General features: G+C 43.8%; 1 protein-coding gene across 1 annotated transcript in view; it reads right to left on the bottom strand.

The window, feature by feature from the left end:
• Nucleotides 1-21,652, bottom strand: part of LOC145359699 (uncharacterized) — a 32,404-nt gene that overhangs the window by 6,848 nt on the left and 3,904 nt on the right. The window contains exons 2-5 of the mRNA XM_080214462.1: nucleotides 18,955-19,038; nucleotides 15,777-15,876; nucleotides 15,638-15,696; nucleotides 911-969 (exon numbers count right to left, since the gene is read on the bottom strand). Of these exons, the coding sequence (XP_080070588.1) occupies nucleotides 911-969; nucleotides 15,638-15,696; nucleotides 15,777-15,876; nucleotides 18,955-19,038 (302 nt within the window). The remainder of the gene's footprint in view (nucleotides 1-910; nucleotides 970-15,637; nucleotides 15,697-15,776; nucleotides 15,877-18,954; nucleotides 19,039-21,652) is intronic.

Genomic DNA, 21,652 nt, shown 5'->3' with positions numbered 1-21,652 from the left:
TGGTGCTGTGAGGCAGCAATGCTAACCACTGTGCCGCCCCATGAGAAGTCTCCTGAGAGCATGGACAGAGTAGAAGTGTGCACAAGCTGCTTAGGGTACTGAATAACCTGTTGCTGTTATAAGACCTTGGTCACTAGTCATTGGAACCTAGCACTTCCACAGTACAAAAAAAAGGAGAGGAATTGGGGAAGGTGCAAATAAGTTTTACAAGAGTAATAATAGGTTTATATTAGTTAATCTTATCAGGAAAGATTGACAAGCTGGATCTTTTTTCTCCAGAAAAGACTGACGGTAACCTGATAGATGTCTTTAACATTAGGACTGGGTCTGGTAAGGCAACTGTAGAGATGGTTCTACATGTGGAAGGTACCAAAACGAGGCACCATAAATAAAAGTAGCCAGTGATAAATTCAGTGATAAGTCAGAATGAGAAATTCACTAATACCAGGAATAGATGAGGCAAATGGCAAAGATGCGTTTAAAGGGAAGTCAGAAAAACGTGAGAAAGGAATAGAAGGATAGGGTTAGATGAAAAGGGGAGAGAGGAGATTTATGTGGTGCCTGTTTATACATGGAACATTATGGAATGTAATTTATTGAGGCTTTTCTGTCTCCTAATATTGGACAGACCCCAGTTTGCTTACCCTAGCTTCACCTTTGGAATGATCAATGTAGTTACTTACAAATAGTTTACTCAACACTTTAATATCTTTCACTTTGATGTATGCTAAAATACAGACAAAAATGAATGAAATGGAAAGGTTGGATGAAAGGATGGGAAATAAATGAGAAGATTTGTGATAAGAAATTGAAATTCAATGTTTATCTTGGGAAACGGCTAGGTCAGTGATTTTGGAATTACAGCCAGTCCATTTCTTTACAGGCTTCATTAATATTACTTCTGTTTTACCTTGTATTTCCTTGGAAATTCCTGGTTTATCTTCTGAGTGTAAGGTCCACGCATTCATTCTGTCATAAAGAAAATTTTAAAACAATTCAATAGGAAACCAATTGTTCCATCAAATAAAGAAAACAAAAGGTTCATGTACTCAAGGGCATCGTGTTTTCAACATAAAAATGGACATTGACTAGTCGGGTCAGGTAGGCTTCTTTGGTGCTTTAATTTGCATTTTTATTTTTCTATTTAATATGGCTGTGTAAGCATTCCACACCCCTGTTGAGATTTGGACTGAAATTCTCCAGTGGTTCATGTTAGTGGGATTCTCTGGTGCCACTGGCACTCACCCCAGCCCATGGATTTCCTGGTGGTGTAGAGTGCCTTCAATGGTAAATGCTACTGACAGTAGCAGGACTAGACGATCCCATCACCAGCAAACGCTATACCATCTTCCATCAGCAAGAAACATGTGGCTGGGAGGCCAGAGAATCTCACCCATGGTATCATCTCTCCAGAAAAATTCTTCCATCTTGGGAATGGAGCAAGCAATCTCTTCAAATATAGTGTAAATCCACCAATCTTGTATTACTAGTGGGGAACTACACTCAAAAGGAATGAAGTTTTGAATTGGGGGTTGGCAAATTAATTCTGGCGTGCCCAGGTTTTAAAACAATATTTGTCAGTTGGCATAGTAACACAAAATATAGACTTGGGACTCAGACCTTTCTTTTACCTGTGACTTCTTTCAGTATTGCAATACCAGTTAATACTGATCTCTCTTATAGGTGATTACCATTGTCTTTTCATAATATTGGCCTTTGAAAATTTCTGTTTTAGCACAGAATCGCAAAATGGCAGACTGATGCCACTGCTTGAAAAAGGAGGTAGACCAAAGTCAGGTAACTATAGGCCGGTTAGTTTAACTTCTGTAGTAGGGAAAGTGCTTGAATCTATCAAAGAAGAAATAGCGAGACATCTGGATATAAATTGTCTCGTTGGTAAGATGCAGCATGGGTTCACAAAGGTAAAGTCATGTTTGACTAATTTGGTGGAGTTCTCTGAGAACATTACATGTGCAGTGGACAATGGGGAACCTGTGGATGTGGTGTATCTGGATTTCCAGAAAGCATTTGACAAGGTGGTGCACCAAAGACTGCTACATAAGATAAAGGTATGTGGTGTTACGGGTAACGTAATAGCATGGATAGAGGACTGATTAACTAACAGAAAGCAAAGAGTGGGGGTGTTTTTCTGGTTGCTGATCAGTGACTAGTGGTGTGCCTCAGGGATCAGTTGTTTAATGATGATTTGGAGTTATGGAACAAGTGTAGTTTGTCAAAATTTGCAGATGACACTAAGATGGGTGGCAGGGCAAAGCATGCAGAGGACACAAAGTCTGCGAAGGGATATAGATAGTTTAAGTGAGTGGATGAGGGTCTGGAAGATGGAGTACAATGTTGGTAAATGTGAGGTCATCCATTTTGGTAGGAATAACAGCAAAATGGAATATTATTTAAATGGTAAAAAATTGTAGCATGTTGCTGTGCAGAGGGACCTGGGTGTCCTTGTGCAGGAATCTCAAAGAGTTGGTTTGCAGGTGCAGCAGGTAATTTAGGTGGCAATGGAATTTTGTCCTTCATTGCTAGAGGGATGGAATTTAAAAACAGTGAGGTTATGTTACAGCTGTATAAGGTGCTGGGTGAGGCCACCCCTGGAGTACTGTGTACAACTTGGTCTTCTTACTTGAGAAAGGATATACTTGCACTGGAGGGGCTGCAGAGGAGATTCACTGGGTTGATTCCAGAGTTGAGGGGGTTGGCTTATGAGGAGAGATCGAGTAGATCAGGGCTATACTCATTGGAATTCAGAAGAATGAGGGGAGATCTTATTGAACATATAAAATTGTGAAGGGAATAGATAAGATAGGAGGGGGAAGTTGTTTCCACTGGCAGGTGAACTAGAACTAGGGGGCATAGCCTCAAAATAAGAGGAAGCAGATTTAAGACGAGCTGAGGAGGAACTTCTTCACACAAAGGATTGTGAATCGGTGGAATTCCCTGCCCAGTGAAGCAGTTGAGGCTACCTCACTGAATGTTTTTAAGGCAAAGATAGATAATTCCTTTACTGTTCAAAGATTTAAGGGTTATGGTGAGTGGGTGGGTAAGTGGAGTTGAGTCCACAAAAAAGTCAGCCATGATCTTCTTGAATAACAGAGCAGGCTCGAGGGACCAGATGGCCTATTCCTGCTGTGAGGGATAGTAGCGGTAGTGTAATTTTTGAGTCAAGCCATCTGGGGCGGAAACCATGACAGAACCGTTAGTGTAACCTGAGGGGTTAAACGCTAAGACCAGCAGATGATGAAACACGCAGAAAAAGAAGAAAATAAAAACATGAGACTGGCAGGCGCTCGGGGTCTTCAGCATAGCCTGAAAGAGATTTACACCATATAAAATAAATGGGTAAGCAATTTACGGGACAATGAAAAAGAGTTAGCTGAATTGATGAGAGGTAAAACGATTTAAGCCTTAAAAGGGGTGATTGGATTAGAGTTAATGGGATGTCAACAAGGGAGGAGATCACTCAGTAAAGAGATTAAGGAGTGGTACCCAATAAAGAAAGGAGGGCTGTCCTATTGTTATCTAGGAAAAATGTATATAAACTAAGATTGTGTAAAGCAAGGTGTGTGTACCCACGGGACGGCACCCTTTCTTGCAAGATCGAATAAACCGACAGTTAGCTGAACTCATCCGTGTATTTGATTCAAGGGGGGGAATCATAAAGTGAGTATCTGACCGTTTCTCACAATTGGGGGCTCGTCCGGGATCTGGAATTATAACGGGGGTTTCCCTCGACTAGACCAAATCGATGGAATAAGACGCGTCTAGTGTATATTTACACGTAAAAACGTCGTTTTGGTCTGGGAGGAGGGGAATCTGAAACCACTCAGTTGAGATAATTCTGGACCCTGGAAATCACACGGATGACTTCTATACACTAGGACTGCTAGGACTGTGACTGAAATCTGTGAGGGGGTATACACATCATTGGAAGAAGTCGGACAACTCCGTGCACGGATCAAGGTAAGAAATTTCTCTCCCGGGAATTCGGCTGATTAAGGGTGAGAGTCATTTTCTTCCTTGACGACTTTATGGTTATGACAGTTTGATCTGAGGGCACAAATAAATTAACTTGTGTCCAAGACGACAACTGAAGACTAACCATGGGAGGTAAACCGTCCAAGAGTAAGGATGGGAAACCGGGAAATAATAATGATGAAAAGGGAATACCCCCCGACAGTCCTCTGGGGATACAGTTAGAAAATTGGGATGGGGACCGAAAGACTAAGGACTTAAAAAAGAAGGTTATGATAAAATATTGTTGTTTTGTGTGGACGAAGGAACCAATCCGGAAACCATCTGTATTGTGGCCAAAATATGGATCGGATGAGGATTGGGTCTGTCAGATATTAAATTTATATGTTAATAGTAAACAACCCTTTAACCCCGAGGAAAGTAAGTACGCTGCCTGTTGGGTGGGCGCGATGAGTAGATCGCCACAGCCAGTCTCCCTGTATCCAATGATCCCACAGAGCAGACCGGGGCAATGGGACCCTCTTGACAACCTCCCGCCGCCACCCCCTCCTGTACCAAATGTACCCCCTGCATATCAACCAAATAATAATGGGGCCCAAGGGCCCCGAGGGGATGATCTCATAAATCTTGAGAACGGCACAGGAGGCGGACCCCCAGTTGAGGGTCTGCGGAGGTCCGAGAGGTTGGTAATAAAACAGTCCCTGGAACAACAGCAGAATAATGGGGCTTCAGCGCCCGAGGTGGAAATGCACCCTCTCAGGGAGGTTCCCTTCGGACAAAGAGAGACAGGGTTCGTGGTGGTGCCTCTTAACTCGGCAGACATCCAACAACTTAGGAAGGAGTTGCCCCCTCTCCTAGAGGACCCTGTCGCGGTAGCGACACAACTTGACCAATTCCTGGGTCCAAGCATGTATACTTGGGGGGAACTCCGGGCCATAATGAGCATATTATTCAACTACGATGAAGGAGTTATGATCCGAAATAGGGCCATGGAAATTTGGGATAGGGATCACCAACAGCAAGAACAACTCAGGGGAGATCAAAAATACCCTCGAGGATCCAAATTGGAATCATAATACCCAGGAAGGGCGGACAAACATGTCGGATCTCCGGAATCTTATAATTCGGGGGATCCAGACATGTGTCCCCAAGCAGCAGAATGTGGCAAAAGCATTTGATATTAGGCAAGGAAAAGATGAATCACCCAGCACGTTCTTAGACAGACTGAGGGAGTCTGTCCGCAAATATTCAGGAATCGATCCTGATGATGAAATTGGAAAGGGAATGCTAAAAATTAATTTTGTAACGAAATCCTGGCCAGATATCCAGAGAAAACTACAAAAGATTGAGGATTGGAGTGGGAAGGACATGGCGGAATTATTGCGGGAAGCGCAGAAGGTTCTTTGTTCAGAGAGAGGTTGTAAAGGAAAAGCAGAAGGCAAAGATGATGGTGGCAGCTGTTAGGGAAGTATGTAAGTCCACCGGGATAACGGATGAAGGATATACAGTAGGTAGAGGAAGGTCAAGGGGAGGTTGGAAGGAAAGGGGGGCCAGGAGGGGCCGAGGTAGAGGACGAGGAGAATTTTACGGTGGTGACCGGCCCCGGGCGGCCGGGTGTTACCACTGTGGGAAACCGGGACACTTCAAAAGAGAGTGTCCTGAATTTAAGAAGGAACGAGAAGGGATTTATGAAATGGAATGTGAGGTTGATTAGAGGGGTCAGGGGAGAATCGGAAAAAGGACCTACCAAGAACCCCTGGTAAATTTAAAGGTGGGTCCACAAAAGGAGGATGTTACATTTTTAGTCGACACGGGGGCAGGCAGATCTTCAATCCCAATCTATCCTACAGGAGCCAATTACCAAACTAAAATGTTGAACATATCAGGAGTAAAGGGAGGGGTATTTAGGGCGAAACTATTTGAACCACAGGTACTACAATGGGAGGAAGAGGAGCTTTTAGCAGAGCTCCTCCACCTCCCTCATCTCCCCTATGGTCTGTTGGGGCGGGACCTGATAATCCGCTTCGGGCTCCGAATAAATGTAGGGGACGACGAAGACCTGGTGGTAACTATGTCATACCTTAGCGAGGACCGACTCACGGGTATAGACTCTAGAGTATGGACGGCCAAGGGAAACAGAGGGCGACTCTCGATTCAGCCTGTAAAAATTGATCTTAAGCCCCAGAGCCCCTCTGTCAAGATACGTCAGTATCCTATCTCCCGGGAAGGGAGACAGGGCCTGAAAGAAGTGATGAAAGACCTGATAAGTGATGGGCTGGTGGAACCATGTATGTCGAGATATAACTCTCCCATTTTGCCAGTCCGAAAGTCTGACGGCAGTTACAGAATGGTCCAAGACTTGAGGGAAATCAATAAGATTGTACAGGTGCGACACCCGGTGGTGCCGAACCCATACACTATACTGGGGCGGATACTCCCAGAACATGAATGGTTCAGTGTAGTGGATTTAAAGGACGCCTTCTGGGCCTGCCCGTTGGACGAGGCCAGTAGAGACTTATTCGCCTTCGAGTGGGAGGACCCTGACACGGGCAGGAAGCAGCAATACCGCTGGACAGTGCTTCCCCAGGGGTTCACTGAATCGCCAAATTTGTTTGGTCAGATTTTAGAGCAGGTATTAGAGGGACTGATCCTTTCCCCAGCCCTAAAACTCATACAGTATGTGGATGACCTCCTGTTGTCCGGACCCACAGAAGCGGAGGTCGTAGCGGGAACAAATACCCTTCTGAATTATTTGGCAGGACAGGGACTAAGGGTGAGCCAGAAGAAGCTCCAATATGCAGAAAGAGAGGTTAAGTATCTGGGACACTTGATAAGCCAGGGACAGAAGAGAATAAGTCCGGAAAGGGTGAGGGGAATAGTTGAACTGGGACTCCCGGGAACTAAGAGAGAGCTACGAATGTTTTTGGGACTCTTAGGTTATTGCCGATTATGGATAGACGATATGCCCCCCTAACCAAGGGTCTGTACCTAAAACTTGTAGAGGGGGCTCCTAACAAAATCCAGTGGGACGAGAAAGAGGAGGAACTAATTGAGACCCTGAAACAGAAATTGATGACCGCGCCAGTCTTGAGCTTGCCAGATTTCAGTAAGGCATTCAGACTCTTTGTAAATGCCAAACAGGGAACCGCCCTCGGAGTTTTAACCCAAGATTGGGGGGGAAAAAGGAAGCCAGTGGCATTCTTATCAAAGATACTGGACCCAGTTTCCCGAGGCTGGCCAGAATGTGTCCAGGCGGTGGCTGCCACGGCCAAATTGGTGGAAGAAAGTAGGAAGCTGACATTTGGGGCACCCTTGACGGTCATTACCCCCCACCAGGTTAGGACTATTTTAAATCAGAGGGCTGGAAGATGGCTGACGGACTCAAGAATCTTGAAGTATGAGGCCATTTTGCTAGATCGGGACGATCTTAAGATAGAGGTCAATTCCTGTCAGAACCCAGCTGAATTCCTCTGGAAGGGGGAAGAAGGCGAGGGACTCGAACATTGCTGTTCGGACATAATAGATCTCCAGAGTAAGGTAAGGGAGGATCTAAGGGACTCCCCTCTTCACACTGGAAAGCGATGGTATATAGATGGATCCTCCCGGGTGGTAAACGGAAAAAGGCATAATGGATACGCGATCATTAGTGAAGCTGGCTGGAATTTGGTAGAAAGGGGGCGACTGCCTAATGTCTGGTCTGCCCAGACATGTGAATTATATGCTCTACACCGGGCTCTCAAGGGCTTAGAGGGATTGATAGGGACCATCTACACCGACTCCAAGTATGCGTTCGGGGTGGTACACACTTTTGGAAAAATTTGGAAGGAAAGGGGAATGATAAATAGTAGGGGAAAAGAATTGATACATGAGGAATTGGTTACTAAAATATTAAAAGACCTGCTGGGGCCACGGGAAATTGCTGTGGTCCATGTAAAAGGACACCAGAGAGACAATGGGATAGAGACAAAGGGGAACCAGTTGGCGGACGGACAAGCAAAATTGGCAGGGACGGAGGAGGAGATAGTGGACTGCTTGGTCTGGGTGCCCCAAGTGTCTGAAGTAATAGAAACACCAGCATTTAGCGAAAAGGAAGAAGCCGAGCTAAAACCACTTGGGGGTCAGAAAGATGAAAGAGGGAAATGGACATTACCCGATGGTCGACAACTATTAAACCGACCGATGACCAGAGACATAATTAGTCATCTCCATCGGGGAGGACACTGGGGGACACAGGCGATGTGCGATGCATTTCTGCGTCAGTACGTACATCCCGGTTTATACACTGTGGCTAAGCAAGTCACGAAAGATTGTGTAATTTGTCGGAAGATAAATAAAAAAGGACTGAGACAGAATACGAAGCAAGGAGGGAGAAGCCCAGCCTATAGGCCCTTCGAGTATATCCAAGTGGATTATACCGAACTCCCCCCCATAGGGCGCCTGAAATATCTTTTGGTAATAGTGGACCACTTGACAGGGTGGGTTGAGGCGTACCCAACCGCCATAGCCTCGGCGACACAGGTTAGCAAGGTCCTTCTCGAACAAATTATCCCACGATACGGACTCCCCCGGGCCATCGATTCAGACCAGGGGAGCCAGTTTACGTCCACTGTCCTACAGAACATAGTGCGGGCAGTGGGGGTAAGCTGGGATTTCCACACCCCTTGGCATCCCCCGTCCTCGGGCAAGGTGGAAAGAATGAATCAGACTATTAAAAAACAGCTGACAAAACTCAGGACAGAGACCGGGTTGCCCTGGACCAAGTGCCTTCCCCTTGCCTTGCTGCAAATACGAACGCAGCCACGACGGGACTTGGGGGTGTCCCCATACGAAATAATGTTCGGTCTCCCCTTTAATGGGCCAAAAGGGGAACTCCCCACATTCGAGTCCCGCGATGTATTTGTGCATAAATATGTTGAGGTCCTGGGGTCTGCTCTATCTCATTTACGCCAACAGGGACTCCTGGCACAGACACCACCTCTCGAGTTTACGATACACACCATCAAGCCAGGGCATTGGGTCCTAATCAAGAACTGGAAACTCCGGACTTTAGAACCGATCTGGGATGGTCCCTACTTAGTACTTCTGACCACGGAAACGGCTATCCGCACGGCTGAGAAAGGCTGGACGCATTACACTCGAGTGAAAGGACCGGTGCCAGAACCAGCAGAAGAAGTGCCTACTCCTGGCCACCACACCGCGAAGAACTGATTGGACTTGATTTTTGATATGTCAATTTGGGCAATATACGGCAATAGCGGGATGTTACTAATAATATGTTTACTCTATGGGGGCACAGGTGCTGGGCAGGCGGCCCAAGTGTACTCCCTTACTATAATCCAATCACCCCAGGCACAGGTAATTGAGATCGACCTCTGTCGAATGGTACCCTGCAAAGACGACCTTACGGGGCAGAAGAGATACCAGGGGAGGGAAATAGAATTACTTGTCTTCGATAAGAACCCAAAGTGTACTAAGAATGAACAGGGGAAAGTAGAATCTTGTCAAGTAGGGGGGTTAAATGAAGACGTTAAGTTAAGGATTCGCGAGAAAGTATCACTGGTTCCACGGAAGATCTTTCCCAGAGACTGTAAGCTAAACCAATGTAACCCCCTCTACCTCACCATAAAAAAGTCAGACGACGGTGGGACAGAGGGCCTCGACGGACAAGTTTTTGGGGTCAAGATCAAGGAACACACAGGGAGGGTGGGGGCGGCCCTGTGTTGTGTGCGGGTTACAGTCAAAAATGCCGAAACCAGGAACTCCTCCGCCCCTAGCCGGGGAGTCTCGGGAGAAGTCAGGGTAGTGGAGGTAAAGGATTTAAGAGAGACCATTGAAATAGAAACGGGATTCAGGGAAGCGAACACCTGGATAGAATGGGTCAAATATACAGTACAAAGTGTCGGAAAAGGTAACTGTTATGCGTGCACCAGTAGCCGGCCAACTCCCCAGGTGGTCCCATTCCCGCTGGGATGGGATAAAGAACCAGCTGAAATGGAGTGTATGGTGAAACTGTATCAAAACAGAGGCGCTTGGGGAGACCCCACTTGTCGCTCCTTGAGCCTGACATTTCCCCCAATCAAACTGAACAGGGCGTCTCAACCCCCCCCTTTTTCCGGAGTAACGGGGATACATCACACCTGTATCACCCGGACTGGGGATGGATTGGACAGGGAAGTGGGAAGCTTCGATAGGTGTGGAACAGTTAAGGAAGTCAGCGACACCACCGAGGGAGGAAACTACTCCCAAATCCAGGTACCTAGAGCTGATCTATGGTGGTACTGTGGAGGGAGGACTTTGAGACCCATTTTACCTCAGAAATGGAAGGGCACTTGTGCACTTATCCAATTGGCCGTACCCTTTACCCTGGCATTCGAACATCAGGGACCCCGTGGAAAAGAACGAGGGAAAAGGAGCCTCCCGGGTTCTTTTGATGAACGAATATATTTGGACGCCATAGGGGTCCCTAGGGGGGTCCCTGATGAGTACAAAGCCAGGAGCCAGATAGCAGCAGGATTTGAATCCCTGTTCTGGTGGGTGACTGTCAACAAGAATGTAGATTGGATCAACTATATCTATTATAATCAACAGAGGTTTGTTAATTATACCCGAAATGCGATAAGCGGGATAGTGGAACAATTGGACGCAACCAGCAGAATGGCCTGGGAAAACAGGCTAGCCCTGGACATGATTCTAGCAGAGAAAGGGGGGGTATGCGTCATGATAGGAACTGAATGCTGCACCTTTATCCCAAATAACACAGCTCCCGATGGGTCAATTACCCGAGCCCTCGAAGGGCTAACGACCCTAGCTAATGAACTAGCTGAGAACTTGGGTACAGACCTAGATCTCACTGGGTGGTTGGAAGCTTGGTTCGGCAAATGGAAAGGAGTAGTAATGTCCGTCCTTGTCTCTTTCATGGTAACGGCAGGGGTATTGGCCGCCCTAGGGTGTTGTATCATCCCTTGTGTTCGGGGGTTGGCTCAGCGGCTAATCGAAACAGCCCTGACTAGGGGGGATGTCCTGAATGGAAAAGTGATAAATATGAATTTAGAGACGGAAGAGAGGATAAGCCTCTTAGGCGATAAAACTCTGGATGAACAGGCCCTCGACCTGCTGGAACGCCTGGAACACCAGAAGAATGTCAAAAATTACAAAGCGTAAGAAAAACAGGGGGGATTGTGAGGGATAGTAGCGGTAGTGTAATTTTTGAGTCAAGCCATCTGGGGCGGAAACCATGACAGAACCGTTAGTGTAACCTGAGGGGTTAAACGCTAAGACCAGCAGATGATGAAACACGCAGAAAAAGAAGAAAATAAAAACATGAGACTGGCAGGCGCTCGGGGTCTTCAGCATAGCCTGAAAGAGATTTACACCATATAAAATAAATGGGTAAGCAATTTACGGGACAATGAAAAAGAGTTAGCTGAATTGATGAGAGGTAAAACGATTTAAGCCTTAAAAGGGGTGATTGGATTAGAGTTAATGGGATGTCAACAAGGGAGGAGATCACTCAGTAAAGAGATTAAGGAGTGGTACCCAATAAAGAAAGGAGGGCTGTCCTATTGTTATCTAGGAAAAATGTATATAAACTAAGATTGTGTAAAGCAAGGTGTGTGTACCCACGGGACGGCACCCTTTCTTGCAAGATCGAATAAACCGACAGTTAGCTGAACTCATCCGTGTATTTGATTCAAGGGGGGGAATCATAAAGTGAGTATCTGACCGTTTCTCACACTGCTCCTAGTTCTTATGTTCCTATCACGTAGGATACCCTTTTTTTAGCCACAGCGTAGAACATAAAATTTGGCAGATTATGCTGGAATTGTTTAAAACAGGCTGTGTACCCTTCAGCTCACCGAGTTATAGGAAAGATGTAATTGTACTAAGAGGGTGCAGAAGAGCTGTACAAGGATGTTGTCTGGACTGGCAAATTTTGGTTGAGGAAAGATTAGATTGGAAGGAAGAAGAGGATGATTAAGAATTGAAATGTATAAAATGAACTGTTAAAAAAAAGTTAAACTTCAAAGGGACATGAGGAGATGCAGCACTAGACGAACTCACACACTACAGCCAATGTTTGACGATTTCTACAAGTCTTGATGACTTGGTGTGCAGAGCAATTGCCACTGACACAGTCCGAGTGAGACTTGAATTGTGCATCAGTGACACAAGAGCGCTGGACAAATACCATCAGAAATGCCTCCACTACATCCTTCAGAGTCAATGGGAGGATGAGCAAACAAATGCTAGTATTCTTCCTGAAGCCAAATACACAAGAATTCAGGCCAAAACAGGCTCCATGAAGGATTAGACATTGTGGCATCTTCCCCACCAGGTCCTGTTTTCTCAACGCTCAAATGACCAATGGAATACAAATAAATTGTTTTAAAAATATTGTGAAAGTCTCCTTGAAGTTGGCAGTAATTATATTAATAATTAGGGGGAGCTTGCTGCAAATTGCTCAAAATGCTGAAAACTTGTCCATCAAGCAGCACTCAGACATAATTAAGGGGGAGAGAAGGAAAGAAAAGGAATTAAATCCTGCACCCCAGATCCTACTATCTTGTGGGACCAAGAATGGTGTCCAACAATCTGTTGGTCAGGAATCCAAGATCATCCATGCAGGAACACATGTCCGAGTAGCATCATCCTCAACTTCAGTTACTTGTATAGATTGGAGAAGCCAGAGTTATTTTCCATGGAGAAGGTTGTGAGGAGATTTAATAGAGGTGCTTAACACCTGGTAAAAAAATTGATTAGTATAATATGCTGGAATGGTTGGCAAGAGTGGACAAATGACTTGATCCACATGACTTAATCCCAAGTTGCTAAAGGAAATGGAGGTGGAGCAAGTGGAAGGGCTTGTAATAATATTCCTGTCTTCTTTAGATGGGGAAGTTGCTGGAGGTGAAAGTGACAAATGTGTCATCCTTGTTCAAGGAAAGGTGCAAAGGCATTCCCAGCAACTACTGACTGATCATTATAACTTTACTGCTTTTAGAAACAATGATTAAGGAAATAATTAATAAGCCACTTAGAGATTTGAACTAATTGAGAACTAGCACAGATTTGTAAAAGGACAATCATGTCTGACTAATACAACTGAATTTTTGATGAAGTAACATAGAAGGTCGATGAAGGGAATGCAATAGATGTTGACAATATGGATTTTTAAAACAGTGACCAAGTACCACGTAAAAGGCTGAGTAACAAAACTGAAGTTCATGAATTAGGAGGGTCAGTGTCAGACTGGGTTAAAAAAAACTTAAGGATTAAAGGCAATGAGTCATGGTAAATGAAGCATGGTAAAACACTTTCTAAACTATGTGGGCTACACTGTCCTTTTGATATTATATGTTATGTCATATGTATTAAAAAAAGTCTTGGCTTTGTTATCGGACAAATTTTCTGAAATTGGGTACACAATATGGAAGCAGACTAAAGCTGCACTCAGGACCTCCCCACTAAAGGTTACAAGGGAACAGATCCAGACAAGCAGGCAAAAGACATGTTTTTAAAATGCAAACTAGGGAAAGCACACAAAGGGAACAGGACAGGATGGCACCTACAGAAACTAAATTAAAAGTACACCCCCATCTAATCAAATCAGCACCTCTGATCTAATCAAGTAAACCTCTATGGAGACCACCTAAAGATTAACATAACTAAGGAAGCATCCCTGGTCTCACAGACTTCCTAAAATCCGCCAAACACCCAGAGACTTCCTAAAATCCACCAAACCCCGGAGATTCTAGACCATTGATAAACCCAGACAGAAACAATTAACGCACACTTAAAAACATCATTATGATACTTGAAAACATCGAAACAGAATGGTCAGAGTCAAATACCGTAAACAAAACATTAACATTTGAATCATACAATGTGTCAAAGTTCGAGTATAACTGTAGCCCATTGCGGAGGGCCTTTAGAGTGCTTTCGGGACAGTTCTGTTTGTATGTCCCGACTGCACCTCCGTCAACATTAAAATAAAGCTGTACTGCTGTTGAACCTGACTCTGAGTCCGTACTGGTCGTGTCCGCCCACTCACACTAACAGCTTTATGAATAAAGGTTAAAAATTTAAATTTAGCACTGATACCAAACTTGCAACTGTAGAAAACAATGAATAAAATAAACAATTGGGAGTAGTGCATTCGGTTCCAGTCACATGTTAGGAAGGCGGAGAGAATGCAATGGATGCAGAAAGGTTCCAGGATACAGGATTTTAGCAACAAGGCTGTGTCGGAAAAGCTGGGCCTGATCTTGGAGCATAGGAGATTGAGAGGATGACAGGTTTAGATACCATAGATAAAGCTAGATAAACTACTCCCATTTACTGATAGTACAAAGACTAAGAGATTGAAAGTTTTGGGCAAAAGATACAAGACGGATTTAAAACAAAGAACAAAGAAAATTACAGCACAGGAACAGGCCCTTCAGCCCTCCCAACCTGCACCAATCATGCTGCCTACCCTTGTAGGGACCATATACCTCTATTCCCATCCCATTCATATATTTGTCAAGATGCCCTTTAAAACTCACTATTGTATCTGTTTCCATTATCTCCCCCAGCAGCCAGTTCCAGGTACCCACCATCCTGTGTAAAAAAACTTGTCCCATAAAGCTCTTTTAAATCTTGCCCCTTAAACCAATGCCCCCTAGCAATTGACTCTTCCACCCTGGGAAAAAACTGCTGGCTATCCACTCTGCCCATGCCCCTTATAATCTTGTAAACTTCTATTAGGTCACCCCCTCAACCTCTGTCATTCCAGTGAGAACAAATCAAGTTTCTCCAACTTCTCCTTATAGCCCTCCATACCAGGCAACATCCTGGTAAAATCTTCTTCAAAGCCTCCACACCCTTCTGGTAGAGTGGCAACCAGAATTGAAAAATATATTCCAAGCATGGCCTAATTGGAAGACCTTTTCATAAAATACCTACAGTGCAGAAGAAGCCCCTTTGGCCCAACAAGTTTGTACCAACCACAATCCCACCAAGTCCCTGTTCCCTCAATCCCAAGCATTTACCCTGCTAATCCCCTGACACCAGGATCAATTTAGCATGGCCAATCAACATAACCTGCACATCTTTGGACTGTGGGAGGAAACTAGAGCATCCAGAGGAAGCCCATGCAGGCACAGGGAGAATGTGCAAACGCCACACAAGACAGTGACCCAAGCCGGGAATTGAACCTAGGACCCTGGCACTGTGAGGCAGCAGTGCTAACCACTGCCACCATGCTGCCCCTTTTGTGGAAGACATTTTTTTTAAAAACACAGCAATTGTCAATGGCCTTGGCTGGTTGGCTACAAGGGTGCTGAAAACAAGGATGATCAATGATTTTAAAAGCAAATTGGATGGGCATTTGAGAGAAATAAATTTGAGGGTTGGAGGCTCAGAATAGGGGAATGTTTTAAAGTTTTTTTTAGTCACAAGTAAGGCTTACGTTAACAATGCAATGAAGTTATTGTGAAATTCCTGTTGTCACCACAGTCCGGCACCCGTTTGGGTCAATGCAGCTATAAGGTGCTTTGGGATTTATATAAATGCATTTATATAATTACTATTATGATGAGAAAGATGGATGAACAGAGAAAACTTATGAGAGAAAACAACATATGAACAGAAGTGCACACGATCTCACCTTTGCTTTTGGTTTTCACAAAATTTTGAAAACTTGAGACACTGCTGCTTGTAAAAGTTCTGTTTTGAGAAAAACAAAGCATATTTATTGTGTCACGGATGGAAAGAAATGATGCACAATCATTGAAATTACCACATACAAGAGTTTCTTCCTCCAAGTTCTTCAGGATTTGTGTATCTTCTTCAAGGTTCTTCAGTTCCTGGACAACAATTTCCTCAAAATTGTTCAATGCTTCCAACCTTTCAAAAATAAACAAGATATGAAAAATTGTAACAAGCAGTTTGTGAAAAAACATCAACCAGAAAAGAAATCTTTGATTCCATGAACACATTGATATCTTCAAAAACCAGGATAATCAAATTGATACCAACGTATCTACAAGTGACATTGGAACATGGGCACATCAGAACACGAGGAGGCAATTCAATTCCTTCCAGCGTATTCTGCCATTCATGAGATCATGGCTGATCTGCACCTTAACTTCATTTATCCACCTCAGCTTTTTATTTGTGTCAAAATAATGATCAGGCTAATGGAGTTCACCATCATCTTGGGTGACAAAATGGCTCAGGAAAAAAAAACTTAAAAGCAGACAGACAGAAAAAGCTGAAAGGAGCATTAGTATTAGATTTGACTCCATCATACAAGATTTAAGGTGGCTGTGACGTTGGTTAAGCCGTTTGAGGAATCAGGAAAAATGAAAGAGGCAAAACATTTTGAAATTATAGAATGGTTTCAGTACAAGACTGCAACCTTCATTCTGTGAAGTCCATATCAGCTCTCCGCAAAAACAATTCAATTAATCCCACTTTCCTGTCTTATCCTGTCCCTTTTCCCAGTGACTCGGCAATGTTATCCACTTCATGTGTTTATCACATTTTCTTTAGAAAGCCCTAATTGTATCTGTTTCCACCACACACACCTTTAGGTCCCAACAAATCACCACAAACAAGTTTCTCATGTCACCACTGATTATTTTGCCAATGAAATTAAATTGGCATCAGTGTCACAGGAGGCTTTTCAACCCAAAGTCCCCATGGTCCTCTGGACAGAAATCCAGTCAATTCTATTTGCTGGCGTTCTCTCTCTGGAACTCCACAAAGATATTCCCACAATATAACAGCTCTCCCATTTCGCAACTGAAGCCAAATACGTCTAGAAACATCTAGTTTAGATTTTTTTTTTATTACATGCAAAAATATCCTCATTCAATAGGCACATTCCCTCCTTAATCATTTCTGAATATTTGGTAACCATGAATGTTAAGAGGCCTTCTTGTTTGAATTATGCCTCTTTAACAAAACATCATAAACTTATGGGGCAATTTGACAGTTTACCTCAACATGGGCTCATGGTGGCACAGTGGTTAGCATTGCTGCTTCACTGCGCCAGGGGCCCAGGTTCAATGCCGGCCTTGGGTCATAGTGTGTGGAGTTTGCACATTCTCCCCGTGTATATAGATGATCTGGAGGAGGGAACCGAGTGTAGGGTGTCGAAATTTGCTGATGACACCAAGATTGGAGGAAAGGCAAATTGTGCGGATGGTGTGGAGAGTCTACAGAAGGATCTAGATAGGCTGGGCAAATGGGCCAGGAAATGGCAAATGGAATTTAATGTTGGCAAGTGCGAGGTGGTCCACTTTGGTAGGAATAATGGTAGGAAGGATTATCACTTACGTGGCGAAAAACTGCAGCAGGCGACGGTGCAGAGGGACCTCGGGGTCCTTGTGCACGAGTCGCAAAAACCCAGCCTGCAGGTGCAGCAGGTGGTCAGGAAGGCAAATGAGATGCTGGCCTTCATAGCGAGGGGGATTGAGTATAAAAGTAGGGAGGTCTTGCTGCGGCTGTATAGGGCATTGGTGAGGCCACAGCTGGAGTACTGTGTGCAGTTTTGGGCGCTGTACTTACGCAAGGATATTTTGGCCTTGGAGGGAATGCAGAGGAGGTTTACTAGGCTGATGCCAGAGTTGAGGGGGTTGAGCTATGAGGAGAGGCTGAATAAACTAGGCTTGTACTTGTTAGAGTTTAGAAGAATGAGGGGAGATCTCATTGAGACGTATAAGATGATGAATGGGATGGATAGGATAGAGGTGGAGAGACTCTTCCCGCTCAGAAAGGATAAAAGGACTAGGGGGCACAGCCTCAAGATAAAGGGGGGGGGCGGTTTAGAACGGAGTTGAGGAGGAACTTCTTCACTCAAAGGGTGGTGAATCTCTGGAATTCTCTGCCCGTTGAAGTGGTGGAGGCTACCTCGCTAAATATTTTTAAGACGCGGGTTGATGGGTTTTTGATAAGCGAGGGGATTAAGGGTTATGGGGAGAGGGCGGGAATGTGGAACTGAGCCATGACAGATCAGCCATGATCTTATTGAATGGCGGGGCAGGCTCGAAGGGCTAGATGGCCTACTCCTGCTCCTATTTCTTATGTTCTTATGTTTGTGTGGGTTTCCTCCAGGTGGTCCCATTTCCTCCCAAAGTCCAAAAAAATGTATGAGTTACATTGGTTGGCCAGCCATGCTAAATTGACCCTAGTGTCAGGGGATTAACAGGGTAAATGTATGTGGGATTACAGGAATAGGGCCTGGGTGGTCAGTATAAACTTGATGGGCCAAATGGCCTCTTTCTGTACTGTAGGGATTCTATGGAGCAAGCTTATTAGTATACTACAAAGACCGTACATACTGTTTAATACCTGCAAAACTTTCGCAATTTTCCTCAATTTAGCCCCGACAATTATTAGGATTTTATTGCTTTTTTTTCTTCCCTTGCTAATTTAATTTTAGCACTCTCAAAGTAGCAGTTCGCACTTCATTGAGGATATTGGTCTCTAAATCCTCCCTCCTGCACCACTTCACCAATTAACATCACTTTCACAAAGTTTCTGAGTTACGAATGAATTCTATTAAAAATCAGCTAAGTTCCTATGTATCATGTATAACAATTGTAATTTTCTATGTATTTCATTTTCTATACAGGATATCATTTTCTGAATTTAATGACTAAAGCAAGTGTACAGGAAAAACTCGTAAAACATGGAGTTTTTAAATACTTTCATTAATAAATAATTTATTGAGAACAACTGAGTGTGTGAATAAAGCACATCTTCTAGGACTGAGTAAATAAACACAGGAAGTTCTCCACCAGTTCAATCATTAACACATGCAATGTAAATATGATTTATGTAATGCATTTCATTATAATTAATTTACATTTTTTCTTGTATCAACACTTACTTTCAGAATTACTGAAGGTATATTAAGAATACTTTTCTGTGCATAGTTATTATGAACAACTAATAGCCTTATACAGAAGTTCAAACCTGCACTTGTGAATCTGATTCAATAAGTTAGATGTTTTTTGTTCAGCAGCCTGCAGGGATTGTTTGGTGTGATGTTCCCTTTTCCTGTAACAAAGCTACAGCAAACATTAAATTAGTGAATGATTCACACGAGCCTTCATTTATCATCATAACATGACAGAGTTTCACGTTCAGTTTGAGTAAGGGAATGCAGGTAGAATTAGCTGAAATAGAATGGGTATACAGGTTAGAAGTAGAGAAGTAATAGCAGACATTTAAGCAAATATTTCATAACTCTTAACAAAAATACATTCAATTGAGAAACATTCTACTTGAAGTATGCACCATCCATGGATAACTAAGGAATTGAAAGTAGCAAGAAAATTGAACAAAAGGTTTACAATGTGAGCAGTAGGCCAGAAGATCAGGAAAGTTTCAGAAACTATGTGATGATTAAAAAAGGATAGAGAGGGAGGAAAGGGAACATGATGCAAAGTTGGTAAAAATATAATACAATAAAAGAAGTGAACAGGCGGTTGGGAGGTGGGGGGGCCTGCAGAGGGCGGACAGCAAGACTGGGGAAAGGAGGAAATGGCAGAAGTGTTGAACATGCATATTGCAGTCCTGTTCAGAGTGGAACATTCAAAAAGCATGTCAAGAATGGTAGAAAATCAAAAGGCAAAAAAGAGAGGGTGGAACTTCAGGCAATCACGATCACTAGGAAAAGAAGTAATGGAACATTAATGGTACTTAAGGCTGAAATGTCCCCTGACCTGATGGCCTGCATCCTGGAGTCTTAAAGGAAGTTGTTTGCAATCTTCCAAAATTCCTTTGACTCTGGAAGGGTCACAACTGATTAGAGAACTACCAATATAACACCAATATGCAACATCGCTATTCAAGAAAGGAGTGAGACAGAAAGCAGGAAAGTAAGGGTCAGTTATTCTATTATCTGTCTTTAGGAAAGTCTTAGAATCTGTTATTAAGGGCATTTAGAAAATCAAAATACACTCAGTCAACATGATTTTGTGAAATGAAACGCATTTGACAAGGATGCCACAAGCAGGATGGTACAGATGAACAAACAGATTTAGCTCTCCAAAAAACATTGGATAAAGTGCCACATAAAAGATAAAAGCAAGAGCTTATGGTGCTCATAGAACTTCTGCAATGCAGAAGAATGCCATTCAGGCCATTAAATTCATACCGACTTTCCAAAAAAACATCTTATCCAGGCTCATGCCCTATCTCCATAATCCCACACAGTTACCACGGTTAATTCTTTTTGCACCGAGGCGCAATTTACCATGGCCAATCCACCAAATGTTCACATCTTTGAACCGTAGGAGGAAACTGTAGCATCTGGAAGAAACCCATGCAGACATGGGGAGAATGAGCAAACTTTACACAGTCACCCAAGGCTAAAATCACACCCAGGTCTCTGTGGCTGAGAGGCAGCAATGCTAAAACACTGTGCCATCGTACCACCCCATGTTGGGGGTGATATATTTGCACGGATAGAGGATTGGCTAACTAAGGGGAAACAGAGCCAAGATAAATAGATCAAGTGAATAGAAACATTGGATTTGTTTACCTTGTAGAGCGGTGATTTTCAGATTAAATATAGCTGTTCAAAAATTTGCCTAATTTATCAAAACCATTCAGTAAACTATGAGGATCTGAAATGCTTCATCGACAAGGGTGGTTAAACAGATTCAACAATGACTTTCAAAAGGAAATTGGATAAATTCCTGGAAAACAATAGAAAACAGCATAACCTCAGTCAGCCAGCAAAGCCCAATTGTGTTGTGCCATTCCAAGTCTCAGCCACAGAGCAAGTATCATTTCTTTACAAATCTGCCAGCTAGTCTGCTAATTGGAAGCTTCATGCCAAATCTGGCTGTCCAATTATGAAAAGAAACTCTTCTGAGGTAGCAGCTTCAAGTCAGAAATGTGGGAAGTGATCTTCCCAAAACAAAAATGAAGTGTCATCAAAGTCTAAAAGCAGGTGTTGGTCTTTGCGGCATGCACTGCACCACAATCATTTGATGCTTAGTGCAATGAAAAACCTTGATGCAATTCTAGCCAGCTTCGAGGCTTCAAGCTGAGGCCAAACAGGCCATCTAAAATTGTGATATGTAAAGCACACTGGGATGATTGGGCAAGAACTAAAACGACAGGTTGCAGCCTAAATGACAGAGACAAACAGGCTTCAACCCAGACAAGTGAATACACAGGATATGGGTCATTTCCAGGACAAAAAGGAACTTTCTGGTCAAACTGGGTTGTTTACCAGATATAGAGGTGCTGTAACCCCTTATTTGGGAGGGAGGTGTGTACTCTATGTGCTCCCAGCACCTGCAGACATGGCCGATGGGGACACTCCCAGAGATTGGTGTGGCAGCACCCGATTGGACTTTATCGATCAGGGTGATCAAGTCCTGATCGATTGATTGACAATGGCCAAAAGGTGCACAAAACCCAAGGGGGTATAAAGGGTGCTGTACAACCAAGAATCTCTAGAACATAGAACATTACAGCACAGTACAGGCCCTCAATGTCGCACCAACCTCTCTCTCTCTTTGACCCCACAAACAAGCTACAACACCAGTGACCATCGCCAGCAACAACCAGCACAAGGAGAACCACCACACCTGAGAAGAAAGGAAGACCAGAGCCAGAGTGCCAGACCAGACTACACAGAGTATGACTGAGACCA

Source organism: Carcharhinus amblyrhynchos, chromosome 2 (genome assembly GCF_965287045.1).
Source record: "Carcharhinus amblyrhynchos chromosome 2, sCarAmb.v2.hapA, whole genome shotgun sequence".
NCBI classification, from domain to species: domain Eukaryota; kingdom Metazoa; phylum Chordata; class Chondrichthyes; order Carcharhiniformes; family Carcharhinidae; genus Carcharhinus; species Carcharhinus amblyrhynchos.
Note: the sequence above shows the minus strand (reverse complement) of the source record. Positions and strands in the feature narration are given on the sequence as shown.